The sequence below is a fragment of the Xylona heveae genome, assembly GCF_001619985.1.
Source record: "Xylona heveae TC161 unplaced genomic scaffold L228scaffold_5, whole genome shotgun sequence".
NCBI classification, from domain to species: domain Eukaryota; kingdom Fungi; phylum Ascomycota; class Xylonomycetes; order Xylonales; family Xylonaceae; genus Xylona; species Xylona heveae.
Genome location: NW_017264197.1, coordinates 1,465,891 through 1,484,049, shown reverse-complemented (window position 1 = coordinate 1,484,049; position 18,159 = coordinate 1,465,891). Strand labels below are relative to the sequence as shown.

Below are 18,159 nucleotides of genomic sequence, written 5' to 3'. Positions count from 1 at the left end.
TCTAAGGATGGTGACGTCTGCTCCGTTTTATGTGTCTGCGGTGTTATCCCCGCACAACTCGTTGTTGCTGACTTTCGTTATGCATCAGGAAGATATCTGATTTATTGATTGATCCGATTTATCTCCTATCTCTGACCCCTGGTCAAGCTGAGATCTTCCCAATCTCCCCGGGGTAAGGGATTTTACCTTACGGAGGAGAGTGCTCCGAAGTACAATACTATACTGCTGAGGCCCGTCTCCGTTCCTGCATGAGGGCTACATCGGTACCTACACGCGCTAGTCACGTGATGACAGTTATTGTTGCCCCCTGTCCGGTCTCGGCGAAATAGATCCGATATGACTTTTACCACTGGGGGCAGATTGGAGGGGTTTCCTTGGGGGTGTCACTAAATATGACTCCGCGTAATATTGAGGGGCACATGGAGGGGCACATTTGGGGCAGGAGAGTACTCCGTAATACGGTACAAAGCTAGCTGCTCCATGTATGAGACAACGAGACCTCTCTTCTTAGTGATACAAATGGTCTCGCCCAGGCGCCCCGGAATCGACCCCGCAGAAAATGACTGCACCTTTGGGCTCGAATATTTGTTTTTTTTGGCAATCAATGATCGCTAGCGTAGCCAAGGGACTGGGGCAATGTTGCAGATTAGCAGGCTTGGTCAATAATCAATATATCAAAAAAAGAAAATCTATCAGTGGATACTTCGGGGGTTCTTGATCCCGTCGGTTTAATGTCCAATGTGCGTGGGGGTAACCTTTCGTTGTCCCCCTACGGAGGAAATTAAAACAGAAAGGGAAGTCCGCTGGAAGAGGTTGGACCATAGAGTTCCAAATAGAGGACCAATTGTACCAAAGAAGGGTGACAAAAAAGGAAAAGAATGAGAATAATTCGAACCCAAAAAGTGATACAGAAAAGGGTGCCAAATAGAGAACATTTCAACCCAAAAAAGGATACAGAAAAGAATGAGTAGCTTTATACGAGTGCTATACATTATGGCAGATGAAGGCGAAAGTACCACTACTTGCATCATCATGAACATTTATGTCTCGCCAAAGATACCCAAAGGAGGGGCGGAGTCCCTTGATGCAGGAGTTATGTCAAAAGGGCCTGGGCTGTGTATGTGTTGACTCTGGCTGACATATTTTGGCACATTTGCGGTAATCGGTAACCTAACTCACCACTATACTCTGTCTAGTTGATTCGTTTCGATTTGGTTCGCCTTGGATCTGGCTGCGAGAGCGTTTGGCTGTAATGAGTAAATTGGGGCAAAGAGGGTGCGATGACGAAACTCCTCGGAAAGGTTTTCCAGCAAAGTGGATCTCTCAAAGGGGATAGGTAAGCGAACCAAGAGAAGGAAGATACCCCTCCATCACGGCGTAATTCTCGTACCATCTACAGCTGTTACGCCAAAGCACAATCATAGATATGATGAAAGCGTAACTACTCAATCGCAATGAGAGGGACGAGTATCGGAAGAAAATGATGGGAGTGAAACTACTGTAGAAAGGTCCATTCTTTTCCCTTGTTCTCTTCTCCGCCTCGTGCTGTTCAGAGTAATTACGGTGTTTTTTTGCACAAGAGGTAATTTAACGTAATCAGGCACTTTTGACGTCGCCATGGCTACGAGATGGTTACTGGTACTTCGTGGCTCATCAGCAGGCGGCGCCGATGAGGTAACCGGGCCCATGGCGAGTACCCATCGGTGACCCCACCATCCCACCCAGTTCCAACCAACCATCGTTCACGTTGCCGCCATCTCTCATCATGGGCCAACTCTCTTTGCCTCCTCACTCCTTATTAAACTAACCCCGTTGCCGTTCCTTCCTCCTGCTTCTTCTCTTCCTTCAGTTCAATTCATCTTCACACGTTTTTATTATCCAGATACCCCCTCTCCTGCATCTTCAAAAGGATCTAATCCTCTTAACGACCACTACTTTTCATCACTTCACAACTTATCCAAAATGTCTTCTCTCGACCAGCTCAAGGCCTCTGGCACCGTAAGTCAAATCACCTCTTATATTTTGGAGATGATTTTCGCATCACATTGAGCCATTGGCTAACACAATTGCTTGTCTAGACTGTCGTCTGCGACTCTGGTGACTTCGCTACCATCGCCAAATACCGTCCTCAGGATGCTACCACCAACCCTTCGCTCATCTTGGCTGCTTCCAAGAAGCCTGAGTATGCCAAGCTGATCGACCAGGCCGTTGCCTTCGGCAAGAGCACTGTACGTTTGAACATCTCTTCTGCAGATGAAAAAGTGTCAATCGGTTCTAACACCACATTTACAGGGCGGCGACCTTGACGCCCAGGTCGATGCCACTCTCGACCAGCTGCTTGTTGAGTTCGGCAAGGAGATTCTTAACATTGTCCCCGGTAAGGTCTCCACCGAGGTCGACGCCCGCTTCTCTTTCGACACCAAGGCCTCCGTTGAGAAGGCTCTCCACATCCTTGAGGTACGCTTCCGATTACTGTGTAATTTTTTAATATCAATCAGCGACTGACAGTCTTTGCAGCTCTACAAGAAGATCGGCATCTCCAAGGACCGTATCCTGATCAAGATCGCCTCCACCTGGGAGGGTATCAAGGCTGCCCAGATTCTCCAGAATGAGCACGGTGTCAACTGCAACTTGACCCTCATGTTCTCTCTTGAGCAGGCCATCGCTGGTGCCGAGGCCGGTGCCTACCTCATCTCTCCCTTCGTCGGCCGTATCCTCGACTGGTACAAGGCCGCCACCAAGAAGGACTACACCGCCTCCGAGGACCCCGGTGTCAAGTCTGTCCAGGACATCTTCAACTACTACAAGAAGTACGGCTACAAGACCATTGTCATGGGTGCTTCTTTCCGTAACGTCGGTGAGATTACTGAGCTCGCTGGCTGCGACTACCTTACCATCTCCGTACGTTTGCCCCGCCAATACTCACACGTGCCTCGTGCCTTGAGCTAACATTTGCTTTCCAGCCCAACCTCCTCGAGGATCTCTACAACTCCAAGGAGGCTGTTCCCAAGAAGCTTGCTTCTGAGAACGCCCACGTTGTCGACCTGAAGAAGCGCAGCTACATCAACGATGAGGCTCTCTTCCGCTTCGACTTCAACGAGCAGCAGATGGCCGTCGAGAAGCTCCGTGAGGGTATCTCCAAGTTCGCCGCTGACGCCGTCACCCTCAAGGACATCCTCAAGGAGAAGATCCAGGCTTAAATTGAGTGACTATGTGTCATCTCAGTTTTCTGCGTCTCTTTTCCTTTGATTTACATTTCATCCCTCATATACTCCCTTTTTTCACTTGAAACCTCTTTGATCAAATCGATCGACTGAACTTTTCCACCAAGTTGAACATCTAGACTGGAGCTTTTCGTTATTTTGCATCTTTGCTCGGACCTTTCTTCTCCATCTTCTTTTTGTCACCATGGGAAAAATAGGAGATGAAAAAAGGGAAAGACTGGTGGCGCGTGTGTTTTTTTTTTATTTTGAAACTGCCTCAAGCGTCTAGACTGATTTGGGATTGCGAGAAGATGTCGTATCGACTTTGATTCAACATGACGATGGACTTCTCCTTTTGGCGGCGCAGGAGTTTTCTTGCAAAGCTTGACTTGCTAGCGTCCGTTCAATTTCCCGCCTTTTAATTTTTACTCTACCCCTTCATATCTCCATCTGTCTTTACTATCCCCCCAAATTCGTCACGATTGAACGATGTATTTAACGTCTTCAAATGATCAATTTGTACAATTTTTTTTATGAAGAAAAAGGTTCATTTCACAAATTTTCATACAACGTCAGTCATAATCATATGTGAGACATAACGAAACTTGTAGCATGTGATTGTGAAATTTCATTAAAACGTTGGAAGATATGCATGCCATGCATAAATAACTTACTCCACGACTTGATTATGAAGATGAATCACGATTTGCTTTGTAACCTTTTGGCACACTTTGGCAAATTAGACAATGTCCCACGCGGATAATTTGAGCACTTTAAATGTTTAACTCGATTCAATTTTTAATTTTGTTGTCTTTAGAAAAAAAAAAAAAAAGCCTAGCCAACGCTTGAGAGACTAGTGATAACCATCGAATTGATGGTGATAAGCTGAATAACGATCAACAACACAGTTGACAACGATGATAGATATCATGCAAGAACTAATTTTGGAAGAAACCGTCCAGCATGAAATATGACCTGGTAAGGGAAAATTCTCCCTTCGGCACAGAGAAAGAAATAACTTTGAAAATTCCTTCAATCGCCGTCCCTGCAAATTCGCCGTACAGAGGAAGATGAAGGGGAAACGGTGAAGGACAAGAAAAAGAAAAGAGATGAAGAGGAAGGGTACCGTTCTTTCGGGCGAGGAGAGAAGAGGGGAAAATTAGAGAAACGGGAAGGCAAAACTTTTTTCAAGAAAAAAGAAAAAATTGCGAATTCCTATTCTTGATCGACTTTAATCCTCTGTCAAATCGCCGTATTCCCACATTCCTCTGCGTTCGTGCTTGGCTTCTTCCTCACGGGCCTTCAAGCCAGCGAGCACATCAGAAGCTGCGCGTTCCCAGGCCTTGAGCTTGCGGGGCACCATGGCGAGACCGTCGGCGATAAAGTCGGCATTGAGACTCTGTTCGAGAGAAGCGCTGCTCTTGGGGTCAAAGAGCGTGACGTGCAATGTGCCATCCTGGTCCTGGTGGTCGACATTGGCAACAAGCTGAGCGCCCGAGACGGCGGCAGAGACTCCAGCGACGGCGTCGGCAAGGTATTCTGGCGAGGTAAGGGGGAATTGGAGGAAAGAGAGAACGGCGTCCTGCGCTTGAGGACGGAGCTTGGACGGCAGGAATTGCGGCTGAGTCAAGGGACGGAGGCGTGACCAGGGGACGAGCTCAGAGTTACCATAGTCAATGTAGACGACCTCGGCCTGCTGGTTTTCGCGATCGTTGCGGCGGATGCGGGCACGGTACCACTCATTGTCCTCGGTGAACTTGGCCGCAACAAAATCGCCCGCCTTAGGAGCACCAGGAAGCGAGGTAGCGTTGGACAGATGGAAAGTGCGGAAAGCGCTCATGAGCTCCGTGAGAGCGGCAGTGCCCGTGCCAATCTGCTGAACCTTAAGCTTGACGCTGTCGTCCACGTTGGTCACAACAATGTCGCGGTAGTCTTTCCGGCGCTCGACGACAGCCTCTCCATTACCTGCCTCGTCGTCGGCGGCCTCACCAGCTTCTTCATCGTTCACCTCTTGGCTGGGATCCCATTCGTGCCACATGCCCTTGCGAGCATCCTTGGCGTGCTGTTCGGCAGCAAAGTACTCTTTCGCATTGCCTGACTGCTCTGCAGAGTACGCGTGCACGCTCGCAAGGCCTTCTTCAAGGAGAAGCTTGGCAAAGTTCTCACGGTTGACGTACAGTGTACCGATGAAGCCACCAACCTTGTCAGTGGTCTCTACGTCAATTTCAACATCACGCTGCATGCAGCGGCGGTTAGCAAACTCGTGAGCTTCCTGTCCAAAGGGTTCGGCCTTGTCCTCAGGGCCTCTGGCGGAGCGAGGAGCGCGAATGCCGGAGAGGACAAAGGTGAGCCTGGCATTCTCGCGAGGAATCAGGACAGTGAAACGAGATCCGCTCTTGACAAAATCCACAATGGCGGGAACACGCTTCTGGCGTTGAAGGACAGAGGCCTGGATCTTGGCCTTCTGCAAGGTTTCGGAGTAGTCCTGGTATTGCTTATTCGCAGGAGGCTTAGGAGACCACATTCCCCTTTGTTCGGCCTGGGCAGCCTCCTCGGCGGCAAGCAGATCATCGTAAATCTCTGAGCGATCTTCATCATCCCGACGGTGGCGGATCACGGAGGCATAGCCATTCTCGACAAGAGTCAGGGCAACATTCTTGTTGTTGAGGAGAAGGGTGGCCATCTCCCGCTCCTCGTAACCCTCAGTGGCGGGTCGCTTGCCATCAATGGTTGCAAGCACGTGCTTTCCAATAAGTCGCTTCCGCAAAAATTCCTTAGCATCGGCCGCGAAGGGAGACTGCTTGGGATCAGTAGGCCTAAAGTTGCAATCCGCGTTAGTGAAAATCCATGCGTGTCTGGTGGGGAAGTCTCCGTACTTGGGTTGCCTGATGCTGCTGAGGTTCACTCTCTTCTCCTCACCAGCCTTGTTTCTCAAAAAGACGGTATCCGCGCTCTGCACGCGAACAACAGTAGCCTCAATATTGCGGGAGTTGTTGGCTTTTGTGGAGACAAGGCCTTGGAAGAGACCTTGACGCTGCTCTCTCGCTGCTCTCTCGGCTTGTCTCAGCGCGGCCATTTGACTTCCTAGCATGGTGGAGTGGTGATCAGTGCACCGTGCCAGACCCGACTTCAGCAAAAACTCGGATATGTTGCCATTAGGATGGATAACAGTTCCAACAAGCTGACCCTGCGGGCTGACGCCGAGCAGATCAACCTTGACGTTCCGCTGCAACAGTCTCGACTCCACAAACTGCTGGGCCTCCTCGCCAAACGGTTCTGCTGGAAGTTCCTTGCCGTCGGCGGGGTTCGTCCGCTTTGTCGTGGGTGTCCGCACGCCGGCAATAAGCAAGAGCGTTTGTACATGTTGCGTTGGAGTAACCATCAGCCGGACAATCAGACGATCTCCAGTCAGGACTCTCTCGACAATGGCTAATATATATTCTTCAGCAAGCATAGAGACAATATCACATTACAACTTACAGTCAATTGTCTTTCCCTTCCACTCGTCGACAAACGCTTTGGGGTCGGGGACCTCATAGATGTTATCCAGCTTGCCACCGCTGGCAGCCCAGACACCTTTGAATTGCGCTCGTGCGCCGGCCTCCGCGGCTCTAAGCTTCTCCAGCTGAGCTACAGATTCTTCGGAATCACCTTTTCTCTCGGCATCGTCTCGTAGACGCAACCATCCCTCAGACACGAGCAGTTCAGGAAGTGTATGGCCGGACGGGAGGAAGACAAGACCGTAGTCGCGTTTGACGCCGGTAGGAACAGTGTAGATGACAGTAAATTGAATGACCTTTCCAACGAGTAGTCGTCTGAGGTAATCGCGCGATTCGAAGGCAAATGGCTAGAAAACGTGCATTAGCATTCATGATCCTTGACGGAAGAGGTGGAGGCAAATTGTTGCACCGAAGAATGGCGCGCGGAACATGGTGCGGGTTAAAGATCAAGTACGCTTTATGCAAACATAAAGCAGTTTGGGCAGACAATGTTTCACTACGTGAGGTAGAAGTCTTCATCTTCTTTACAAGCAAAAGCACTAACCTCATCGCCTTCTCTGCGGATTCTTGGGGCCGAAACAAAGGCCAAGCTCAGGATTCGTTCTTGGCTGGGATTGTGGACATTGGAGAGCACCAAGGTGTCACCGGAGGTGACGCTCTTAACCTTGGCCTGTGAAAGAGGCATGTTGATAGAAACTGCCGAAGAACTAATGCGAGGTTCTGAGAGAGGTTGTCAGTCTCAATGGTTCAATTCTATACCTCGGTTGCTTGAAAGAGCCAAAGGCAAATGTCAAGATTTAGAGCTTCCATCCCGCAATTGACGTTGAGAATGCCACTTTGGATCAAGGAGACAAGAGGTCTGTCGGGGTAAACTCACTCCGTTAGGGACAAAATGAAGCTGCCCAATCTCGTACTTTATCTGGCAAAGGTACTGTATCTGTCAATCAATGATTAGTCCTGCCCCAGAGGAGAGTTTCTTTTGGTGGAAGCTGCACAGTGATGAACGAAACGATGAAGCTAGAGTGCAAGGGAAACCGCAGAGGATGATGCAAGGAGTTATCCAAAGGAGGTCCCACCAGTTCGTCAAAATGGAAATGGTTGAATGATGAAAAGAGACGAACAAAGGGAGAAGGGAAATGATAGTTCGAAATTGGAGGAGGAATTGTTAGGGGAGCTGTGGGATTCTGGGGATCAAGGCGCAATAGTACACACCATTCACTACTAAACTGCTAGGGATGGCGATTCTCTCAGAGAACTCAACGTGTACTGAAGCTCCTGACTGGACCTGGACCCGAGCACCGGGCCTTCTAAGTACCGACGCTATGCCGTTCTAGATCTGTCGGACCCCTCGTTTCCATGCATGACCGGGTCTAGCGCCTTTAGGAAAGATATCCTCCGTCCCCTTCAGCATCTGGAGTAAAGGAGAGAATATACGCAGCACATGGCAAGCTTATCCGATGTCACAACTACTGTTGAGGTCCGTGAAAAATCCCGAGAGTATTCCAAGTGATTTTTTAGATATCAATTATCTACTTCACTATTAGGAAAATATTGACGCCAACTACGGTTTTCCAAGCCAAGTTACGCTCCAACTAAATTCGTGTTTCGTAACATCGGTATCTTCGTTTGATTACAGAGTCATTTAAGCAGCAATGCCGATGACACCTAATATTTCTTGTTAGTATTGAATTATCTGGGGCTATAATTGACCGTGCAGAGTATATAGCACTTACCGCAAGCGGGACGGGCACCAGCGTTGCCAGTCTTCTTGGACTCCTCAGTGCCACCCCTACCGAGGTCATCGGTGCCGGCGTGGACAACAATGGTACGCTGCAACGAAATGGTCAGCCAGATTTGATCTCTGTATGATTCATTGATGGTTGTAAAACGTACGCCAACGACGCTGTCAGGGCCGATCAGCTTGATAAGGCGGTCCTGGACTGAGCCGACGGCATTACCCTGACCGTCGGTCTTGAAGTTACCAAGGTCGCCGACGTGACGTTCCTGATCGGCAGGAGCGCCGTGGGTCTTGGAGTAAGGGTTGACTGTTTCGTACCATGAGCATCGATTTCACCCCTAGGGCTGAAATAAAGTTGTAGAAGACTTACAGTGAGGACCAGCAGAGGTGCAGCCGTTGGAGTTGTCACCGAACTGGTGGACGTGCATGCCACGCTCAGCGTTGGCATCGTGGCCAGTAATGTTCCATGAGACGGTGGTAGGGTTGGACTCGGAAGTCTGCTCGAAGGTGACAGTACCGCCAACCTTGGAGTCACCTCGGAGAACAGCGACTATATTTCACTTTTATTAGCAACAAAGGTCCGACATGCAGATCATTCAACCGATTAGCAGGGGTTCATTGCTACGGGGAAGCGCGTCCGTTTGCTAATGTAGGTATAATCGGGCAAGCGTGCAATGAAGAGAACCTTGGTGGAAAGACAACCATCAAGGTGGAACCGTGGACCAAAGGGATTTAAGAACCGCAACACTCGCCCCTCGTCGAGCATCCTCCATCTTCAGACGTTTTCCTTCCAACTTTAAAAAAGCAACGGAAAGCGATTGGCAGCAAGTGATAGGAACTCCACAAAGATCTCACAGATAAATGGACCCCAGAGCTAGCAACGAAGGTTTTGAGAAGATCAGGTAAATGACAGAAGAGAAACTTACCAGCCTTGACCATTTTGAATGTGTAGAGTTACTTAGGAGAAGAACAAAAGTTCAATTGATTGATGAAGTGTAAGGAGGTTTCTCTTTTAGAGGAGGAAAGTCAGAAAAGGAGTCAGATGTGGAGATTTGACTTAAAGAGAGGAGGGGAAATTGATTCGAGGGTTCGGACGGTCAGGATTACAGCTCCATTACTAACAGTGGAATTTTGTTTGCGAGGGGCCTTGAGCTGTAGCCAATCAAGCAGCTCGGAGCCATCTTTGCTGCCATCTCCGATCAGGAGCCTGGAGCGGGGCATCACGTCATCAGCAGGCTAATCACGTGAAAGATACTTCTGTCACGTGCCATGCCCTTTCGGCGTTCGGATCTTTTCAGTACTCCGTACAGCGTACGAATAGTACAGAAACCATGAGCTGCTCAGCCTCCACTCGCATTTATCATTCCTTCAGGGTCAGTGCAACAGCGTCAACAATAGTGGCTGACACTTGGAGCCCACGAATCTTTGAATTACAACAAATAGAAAATTGAGAATCTTTTTGGTTGGCCTGCAGTAATTTTATTTATGAATATCATTTTGAGCTCTATTCAATCCTATTTGTAACGACAGGGAGAGGTGATACTTTTATGTCTTTCGTTTTTAAAAGAATATTTTTTAAATCCAAAGCCGACGAGGGTTTACAATCTGGAAAATTCCAATGACTGCCGATTTGACACCGCAACTAAACCTTCCGATATCTTAAGACACCTTCATACTTCTTGCAATGCATGTGACTTGTTTCGCTGGAGCAGTGGCACAGAAGCCTGGAAGGCGGTGAGAAGGCGAGGATCTCAGCCACACGACTTGACCGCCCTCAGTTATAGCTTACTGTAGAGTGTGATATAGTCCCAAATTTCATACCTTGACCTGTACGAGAGTCATCTATAGAAATTGATCAATTTTAATGGTCGAATCAATGTAATAATAACACTCCGATAGCAATGCATATACGCTGATCCGAGATTTGAAAATATGGCTCAAAACGAAAACAATTACGCGTTTGGTCGTACCTCATTATTATTGTTCAGGATCGTGACGGTACCAACGTACAACATTACGCGCGTGGGCGGTAATAAGCGAGCGGAACCATGTTCGGACATGGGGGGAACCTTAACGCCTTTCCCCGTCCTCGCCCTGTCGCCTGGAGACGGCGGCTTGCACCCTTACCGTTGCTTTGCCTTGGGCTAAAACCTCCAACATCGCCAAAAATCTGTATGGCCGTTGATCTCGACTGCTCTCCTAGTCAGGGCGGTATTGCCGTGAAAGGAAAGGAAACAGTTTGGAGGTGACAGGAACTCTTGTATTCGTCTTCCACCTTTCCACGACCTCAGGTTGCCGCTCCCAGATGTGAGACCTTGTCGCATCATCCTCCGCTAGAAGCTCTCACTCCCACGCTCGTTTTCCAGATTGCCTTCCCAAATCTTTATATCAAAAACTTATAATACGAACTTCGATAAGGCATTGTCAACATGTCGTATTACCGAAATGGTCAGAATTTTCATTTCCAGCAGACCGCAACTGCTTTCCCTCCTCCGCCTCGATCAGGCGGACTTCAGTCTCCCACACAGCCATTTCTTGAGCGGTCCCCTAGTTTTGACCGTGGAGATGACGCTTCATATGTTGGCGAGAGCGCCGGTAGGCCTTCTGAATATGGCACAATGATGGGTGGAAATGAGGTGCCTCGGAGCAACCAAAATACTCTGGGAATTGCAGAGGAGCCTTACATGGGCGGCTCAAACCCACCATCCGGCCATCCCCCTCCGGCGCCATACATTCCCACTGGGCATCAACCGCAATACCAGGCTACATCGCCACCGGGAGGTTATACCGCCTATTCTTCGCAGCAATATCCTGTCCCGCCTTCCGAATATAATCCGGCAGCGTACGGCTCGGTGAATGCCACTCAGGGGCCGGTTCATCAGCCATACAATCCAGCTGCGTATCGTTCTTCGAGCTTTTCTTATCAGGCAACATCCCCAAACAGTGTATATGGAGCATCCCCGACGAGTTTTATATCTTCCACTTCCTACCCCTCACCGGCGCTTGCATACGTTCCCCAGACACCGCCCCAACGCCACGACTCTCAGTACAGCCATCCGAGTAGACCGTCTCCATATGTAGGAAGTACGTCAGCGCCTTATGCTCCGTATCAGCCCATTTCGACAACATATGCCTCCTACTCCCCAGAGTATGCTGCGCACCCTCCACAGTCTGCCCGGCGAGGTAGCGACTATTTCGATATTGACGAGTACTACGCCGCAAATTCTCCGCAGAGGTCCAACTCACAGTCTTATTCTCTACATTCACCTGCATCTAGCTTTGACAGTAAACGTATGAATCTGCAACATCACTCACTTCCTTCGCCGCCTCAACATGGTAGCCAGACTGTGGCTGGCGTGAATGGGCTCTCTGGCGCTGGACCTGGAGATGATGTGCCTCCAATTCCTCCGCAGCACTCGCCGCAACGAACGAATACAACGGGCAGACATCCTCAATTACGCCCCTTGCCTGGGCCGCCCCCTGATGCATCGATCCGCTCGGACCTGGGCGTCTCGAATGGGGGATCCGCTGCGCCAACAATGCAGGGTATGGTGCAAGATAACGTTTGGACAGAAGTAGAGGAGGAGCTCATGAGGGCGGATAGTCGATCCCGTGGTCGACGTCGAAGCCCTGTGGCGCCGATGGGCCGCCATTCGCCCATTCATGAAGAAGCCGAGCCAGATCCGCTCTTCGCCAGCAGCATCACCGCTCCAACTGCCAGCCACCACATTTCGGAGATTGACGAAGACTTGACGAATGGGATTGGCAGCAGTGATGCGTACAGCGAGGGCAGCGATGCCGAAGCGGCGGCCGGGCTCGCTGCGCTACGCATGGAAGAGGAACGTGAGATGGCCGATCGGGCTCATGGACGGGCCGCAGACTATCGCCTGTTTCCGGGCTACGGCCCAGCCGCGCCGGAAGAACACCCTGTGGCTGGCCATGAAAGCGATAGTGACTATGCTCACGTAGACATGGGATTGTATGGTGGGGGCTATGACGTCCAACTTCACTACGGGGACGATCCATCCATCATTGCAGCTCACACTCAAGAAGATGTTGGACCATTGGAAACTCCACAGCGACCGTTACCAATGCCCGATGTTCCCTGGAGTACCGACGAGCGCTTTCACGAGGGCATTTACGATGACCTTGGACAGTATGGCCCTGACAGCACTGGCGCAGATGGTTTTGGGATGGGCGGCCTTTCGGAACCTACGCCGGAGAGACGCAGACTAAGCTTTGAGGAAGGAGACGAAGGTACTCTCGTAGATGCACAGGGATTTCCCATTTCGCCGAGCGCACTTCCTTCCCAAGAATATCCCGAATTGTTTTACCACCCCGGCATGTCTTCCCAACGGCCCTTGCCTTCGGTTTCAGCAGCTTCGACAGCAATCGCCCCGGAGCAGCATGATGCTCTATTCGATATTTACGATGCACGAGCCGAGATACCTCCTAGCACCGATACCTTATCCTATCTCTCAACAGCTGATAGCCGAGCATCAACGCTTGTTACTCCCTCAGGAACCATGGTTCCACGATCTTCGTCGTTATCAAGCTATAGCAGCACCCCACAAGCGATTCCCCCCATTCGGTCAAAGACTGATGCGGATGAGCGGCCCTTCCGTCTCTCGAGACAGCAGCAAATGAACGTTCGTCTGGCTGGTTCCAAGACGGACTCCGTTTACGATAGCTCTGCCCCACAAAGCACGGTGGCGCTGGATCTTCCCGAGATACCAATGGGCAAGGTGCTTAATCCGGCCAAACTTTCTACGTCAGATTTCAAGAAGTGCTCAGAGCCTTGGGCGTTAAGCTCTGTAGTCTCCTGGTTGAGGCAAATGAGTGAAGGGTCAACTGACCTGAAAGAACAAACGGTAGTAGATGGAATCGTGGCATTATTTACACACAAAGTGCCAACAATGAATGTTGCCGATGCCGAAACGCTTGCAGCGCTTATAGTTAAGCAAATGCTAAAGCACGGAGTTCTTGTCTACGATGAAGAATGGGTTAAATTCACATCAGAAACAATGTCCGGCGTGATCTATCAACTCACTGGGACCGGTTGCTACTCTCCCAGAGTTCATATGACCAATGAGTCCGGACGCTGCTATGCTTCGCACTGTCAAAGGACCCTCAAGAAGGTCAACCTTCAAGCGCACGCTCTGGAACCGCAAAAGAAGCTGGAAGACTGGGTCACGTTTTATAAGATCAAGATGGAGGATCTGGAGGGAGTGAATAAGAAGGAGATTGAGCGTCAAAATATTCTACATGAGATTGTCCAGACAGAGGATCAATTTATGGATCAGCTTGACGTTGTTCGTCAGCTATATCGCGATCAACTGCGTGTCTGCAATCCGCCCATAATTTCGCCAAAGCGAATCCAGCAGTTTCTCTCTGACGTCTTCGGCAAAGTCGACGCGATTCAGAAGGTTAATGAAGATTATTTACTCGCGCAGTTAAAATATCGCCAACAAGAGCAGGGCCCTTGGATTGTGGGCTTCAGCGGAATTTTTCGCGAATGGATACGCAAGGCCAAGGCAGCTTATATTGATTATGCTGCAAGCTTCCCCAATGCATCATTCCTTATTCGTAAAGAGTCGGAGAGGAACGTTCTTTTTCGTCAATTCCTTGACCAGATCAGCAAGCATGAGCGATCCAAGCGACTCGGCTGGGACACATATGTGAAGGCGCCCATCACCCGGTTGCAGCGATACAGCTTGCTTCTCGGAACTGTGCACAAGAATATGTTGCAAGAAACGGAAGAGAAGAGTAATCTTCTGATCGCAATGGGTGAGATCAAAGATGTGACCTTGGAATGCGACGCCCGTGTCGCAGAGATGTCCAAGAAAGTTGATCTCCTCGAGCTTGGCACGAAGTTGGTGTTGAGACCCGGAATGGAACGAGTGGAACTCAACCTAAATCATCTTGGGCGTGAGCTCATATTCAAAGGGGAGCTTCAACGACTTGGAGCGAACCGATTTACCTGGCTCGATACATACGCGATGTTGTTTGATCATTATCTGGTCCTTGCGAAAATAATCACGGTGAGGGATGCGGTAGGCATCAAGCACGATAGATATGACGTCTCGAAGCTTGTACGTTATGATCAGCTTTGCGCTTGTTGAACGACTTTACTGACTCTGTTCTGATAGCCCATCCCTATGGACCTTCTAGTGCTTGAAAGTACAAGTGATGACCCGGTAGTGAAGTCTTCTGTCAAGGGCATTGGTACTGCGACAGCCGTAAGCACTCGCCCTCAGGCGCCGACGGCGACTGTCAGCTCGGCTAGTGGACTCACTCAAACGACATCCAATTCATCGGCCAATGGGGTTATGGTCACCAATACTGTGCTTGAAGGTTACAAGGAAGAGAAGATCCTCTATCCATTCCGGCTCAAGCATCTTGGCAAGTCCGAAGTGTACACACTATATGCACCGACGGCACAGAGCCGGCAAGATTGGTGCGAGAAGATCATTGAAGCAAAGACAAAACATGCTGCTTCCCTGTACGCTCAGAATGCTGAGCCGTTCCGACTGCGGGTAATGGCTGACACAGCCTTTGCATATGATTCTCTATACGGCGGCTCCAAGAGCGTTATTATAAGTGGCACGCCCCTTGATCGTGCCATTCGTGAAGTGGAACAAGAATTTGAACACATCCCAGGTCCGCGACCGGGGCCTGTCTGCAGGGCCTCGGTCAATTGTGCTACCACCTTCACTCAGTCTAACGGTACTCAGATGGTGGCGGTGGGAACAGATTATGGAATCTACTTGGCGGAGCATGCCAACCCCCGGGGATGGAATAGGGTAAGTAAAACATCAGTCTTGCTTTCTGGAGAGCAAATTACTCACTATGCATAGATCATCAACATCCCACGGGTATCGCAGGTAGCTGTGCTTGAAGAATTCAGCTTGATGTTGCTGATCTCAGATAAATCATTGATAGCGTACCACCTTGATGCGGTTTGTCCTGTCAATGGTACACCGCCTCCGAATGACTCTGCTCGACGTGCGCCGCAGAAATTGTCCGGTACTCGAGATGTTGGCTTTTTTGCAATGGGGCATATGAAAGATCGTATGCTTGTCTTTTATAAGAAGCGGGAGGGTCTCTCATCTACCTTTAAGGTATGTCCACTGTCGCAACGCGTCCAGTCTCACCTTCCCTTTCATTCATCACTCCCAATCTCGAGCCTCTCACGCTGACAAATATTTTTCTTTTTTTCCCACAAAGGTCCTTGAGCCCATTTTTCAAAAGTCAACCGAGAAGAAACACCGCTTTCTGCGTAAAGGCGCGACGGAGTTCTTCCGCGAATTTGACGAGTTCTATATCCCCACTGAATGCTTTGGCCTCAACCTCTTCCACTCGTCTCTTTCCATCTCTACGCACCGCGGCTTCGAGGTCCTTACCCTTGACAAGAAACAACCCTGGTCCGTACCCGACCTCAAAGCGCCCCATGTCGCCACTATTGCCAGCCGCGTCCGCGACCAGAAGCCTCTTGGTATGTTTCGTCTCAGCGAGACCGAGTTCCTGCTCTGCTACGAAGAATGTGCCGTCTACGTCAACAAGCATGGTGATGTGTCCAGATCGGTCATTATGGAATTTGTGGGCAAAGCAAAGTCGGCAGCGCTTTTCGGCCCCTATATCCTCTTATTTGACCAAGATTTTGTCGAGATTCGCAATGCACAGAATGGGCGGCTTAGACAGGTCATTGCTGGAAAGGACGTGCGGTGCCTAGACGACGCGCAGCATACTGGCGGCGTCTTTTCCGGAGGCAAGCGCTCAGTTAAGGTTGCTCTGCAACATCCCGAGATGGAACGCAGTCAAATCGTTGTGGAACTGTTACTCAATGAAGGCTTGAAGGAGTAGTAATCGTACTACTCTAGCGTCTTATGGAAGGCTCTACGAGCCGCCGATCCCTGGGCAATAAGCAGTCTTGATCTCTCTGCAGTCTTTCGCGCAGCGCAATCATATGAAAGTCGTCTAGCGCCATTTCCCTCCATATTTCATCTCATCTGCTCATTCAGGGCTTTTTATTAATTTCGTTTTTTTATTATCCAGATTTTTTAGAATCTACCTGAGGTTTGAGGTGCAATGTTCAAGGTACATTGGAATGGAGCTAGGAGCTGGTCTTGACAAGGTTTCAATGGGTTGCATATTAAATTTCTCATCGATTTATTTTCTCTTATCTTCGTCTTTATCCTCTGTCTTACTTTGTGTTTTCTTCCTTCATTGTAACCTTTTTTTTGGCCGCATTTGCATTGTAAGGTCTTGTTTGGCCACATTGTTTGGTGCCTCCACCGCCCGCCGGGCAAGGACTTGTCAGAATAAAGATTTGCATTTTTTCCACTTTGTATTAACTTACTATAGCTGTAAGCAAGTTTGGCAATTGGCCAAGAAAATAAAATTAATTCTTATTGATTCTGATTTTACTTCGTCGTCATCCCTCTGATGAGGCAGCTGCGGACATTTCACTCTATTGCAACCATGCTTTTGCTGGCTTGAACAGTATCTGCTCAGCCCTTTTCAGCCTCTGTACCATTGTTTATATAACAATTTCGACTCACCACAACCAGCCATGGGCCACAGCAACTATGGTAATTGAGTTGCCTTAGCATTGACTGGCCTTCTCAAACTAGTAATCCTGGTGCGCTCTGTCCTGCTGAACCGTAGATGTGCATGCCTGGCCACAGCGGCTTCAGGGCTGCTTGGGCTTAAGCGACTACAGATATAGGTAGTTATACGGTAACCTAACCTAAGGGATACCTCTAACCCCCGCATCTGGCTAACTTATAAACGAGACTAGCTTAGAGGAGCTCAGGAGAATGTTGCATACTCGTTACGATGACTCCAACATTTTATAATCTGGACATGCATGCTCTTTATTTTGAACATCCCTGGAGTTGACACCTCTCCTTTACGCTGAGAGTGTGCAGAGGGAGAACAGAGTCATGCTGTATGCGGCGGAAGGAGTGGGATATATTTTCAGGAACTATTACTAGACCATATTCGGTGTACCAGGCTGCATGACTGGACTTCATGGTCGGGTCATTCGATGGCCTTTATTCTATTTTTTTGGTGCTTTGTCCTGATTGAGGTCAAGTCTGTGGTGATATGGCGATGACCCCGGGTAGCTATTGATAATTCTGTCTCTATTGAAAGAGTGGTAGGATACAGTCATAGCCAATCGCATGTGGCAGTTATGGAGAGTATATTTATTTCTGACATTTTTCACTCCGCAGTCATTTTCAACGCAGAGAGCAAACTCTATACTTCACCCATAAATCTTTTTCACCATACATTCCTCATCGAGTCATCGCAATCGGCCAAGAAGTTGCATCATCCAAGTATACCAATCTTCGACCTTTCCGACGACAAAATAAACTGGAAGAAAACAATCCGAACGTACACGTCAGGTTATTACATTCTTACCGAAAAAGCGATCAAAAATAATTCAGAGTATAGCTGGCATCCGAAATGCCCCCACAAGGTTCCCAAATTTCTCCACAGTGCCGAAGCAATCGAATTTTGCGGCTTCAACAAGAAAACCTCCAAGACCATCTGGAAAGCGTACTGTGATCAAGTCAACAGGCTAGGCGTTGAGCCCACCAAGAAGACTCCAAATTTTCCCAAGGAACCGTTTCGGCCTTTCAATCCACTGAATCTATTCTTCACCACCGAGGATGCGGCACCTCTCGAGTGGAGGATAACTGTAATGACAAGC

General features: G+C 49.2%; 4 protein-coding genes across 4 annotated transcripts; 2 read left to right on the top strand and 2 right to left on the bottom strand.

Moving 5' to 3' along the window:
• Positions 1-1,786: 1,786 nt before the first annotated feature.
• L228DRAFT_247392 (transaldolase) lies at positions 1,787-3,466 on the top strand. Its single transcript, XM_018332634.1, has 5 exons — positions 1,787-1,998; positions 2,079-2,228; positions 2,293-2,457; positions 2,518-2,901; positions 2,964-3,466. Exons 1-5 carry the CDS (start codon positions 1,963-1,965, stop codon positions 3,198-3,200), a joined length of 972 nt encoding a protein of 323 aa, XP_018188519.1. The 5' UTR covers positions 1,787-1,962; the 3' UTR covers positions 3,201-3,466.
• Positions 3,467-4,434: 968 nt separating this feature from the next.
• Positions 4,435-7,388, bottom strand: L228DRAFT_210766 (hypothetical protein; the record flags this gene model as incomplete). The annotated part of the gene is made up of 4 exons (XM_018329865.1): positions 4,435-6,019; positions 6,080-6,632; positions 6,684-7,050; positions 7,248-7,388. 4 exons carry the CDS (start codon positions 7,386-7,388, stop codon positions 4,435-4,437), a joined length of 2,646 nt encoding a protein of 881 aa, XP_018188518.1.
• Positions 7,389-8,192: 804 nt separating this feature from the next.
• On the bottom strand, positions 8,193-9,504 carry L228DRAFT_247389 (Cu,Zn superoxide dismutase SOD1). The gene is made up of 5 exons (XM_018332633.1): positions 9,368-9,504; positions 8,812-8,991; positions 8,597-8,748; positions 8,437-8,533; positions 8,193-8,368 (listed from the first exon to the last, which is right to left on the bottom strand). The coding sequence occupies exons 1-5, from the start codon at positions 9,378-9,380 to the stop codon at positions 8,346-8,348; spliced, it is 465 nt and encodes a 154-aa protein (XP_018188517.1). The 5' UTR covers positions 9,381-9,504; the 3' UTR covers positions 8,193-8,345.
• A 1,065-nt stretch (positions 9,505-10,569) lies between these two features.
• L228DRAFT_247387 (hypothetical protein) lies at positions 10,570-16,748 on the top strand. Its single transcript, XM_018332632.1, has 4 exons — positions 10,570-14,533; positions 14,591-15,244; positions 15,299-15,562; positions 15,669-16,748. Exons 1-4 carry the CDS (start codon positions 10,871-10,873, stop codon positions 16,302-16,304), a joined length of 5,217 nt encoding a protein of 1,738 aa, XP_018188516.1. The 5' UTR covers positions 10,570-10,870; the 3' UTR covers positions 16,305-16,748.
• Positions 16,749-18,159: the final 1,411 nt, after the last annotated feature.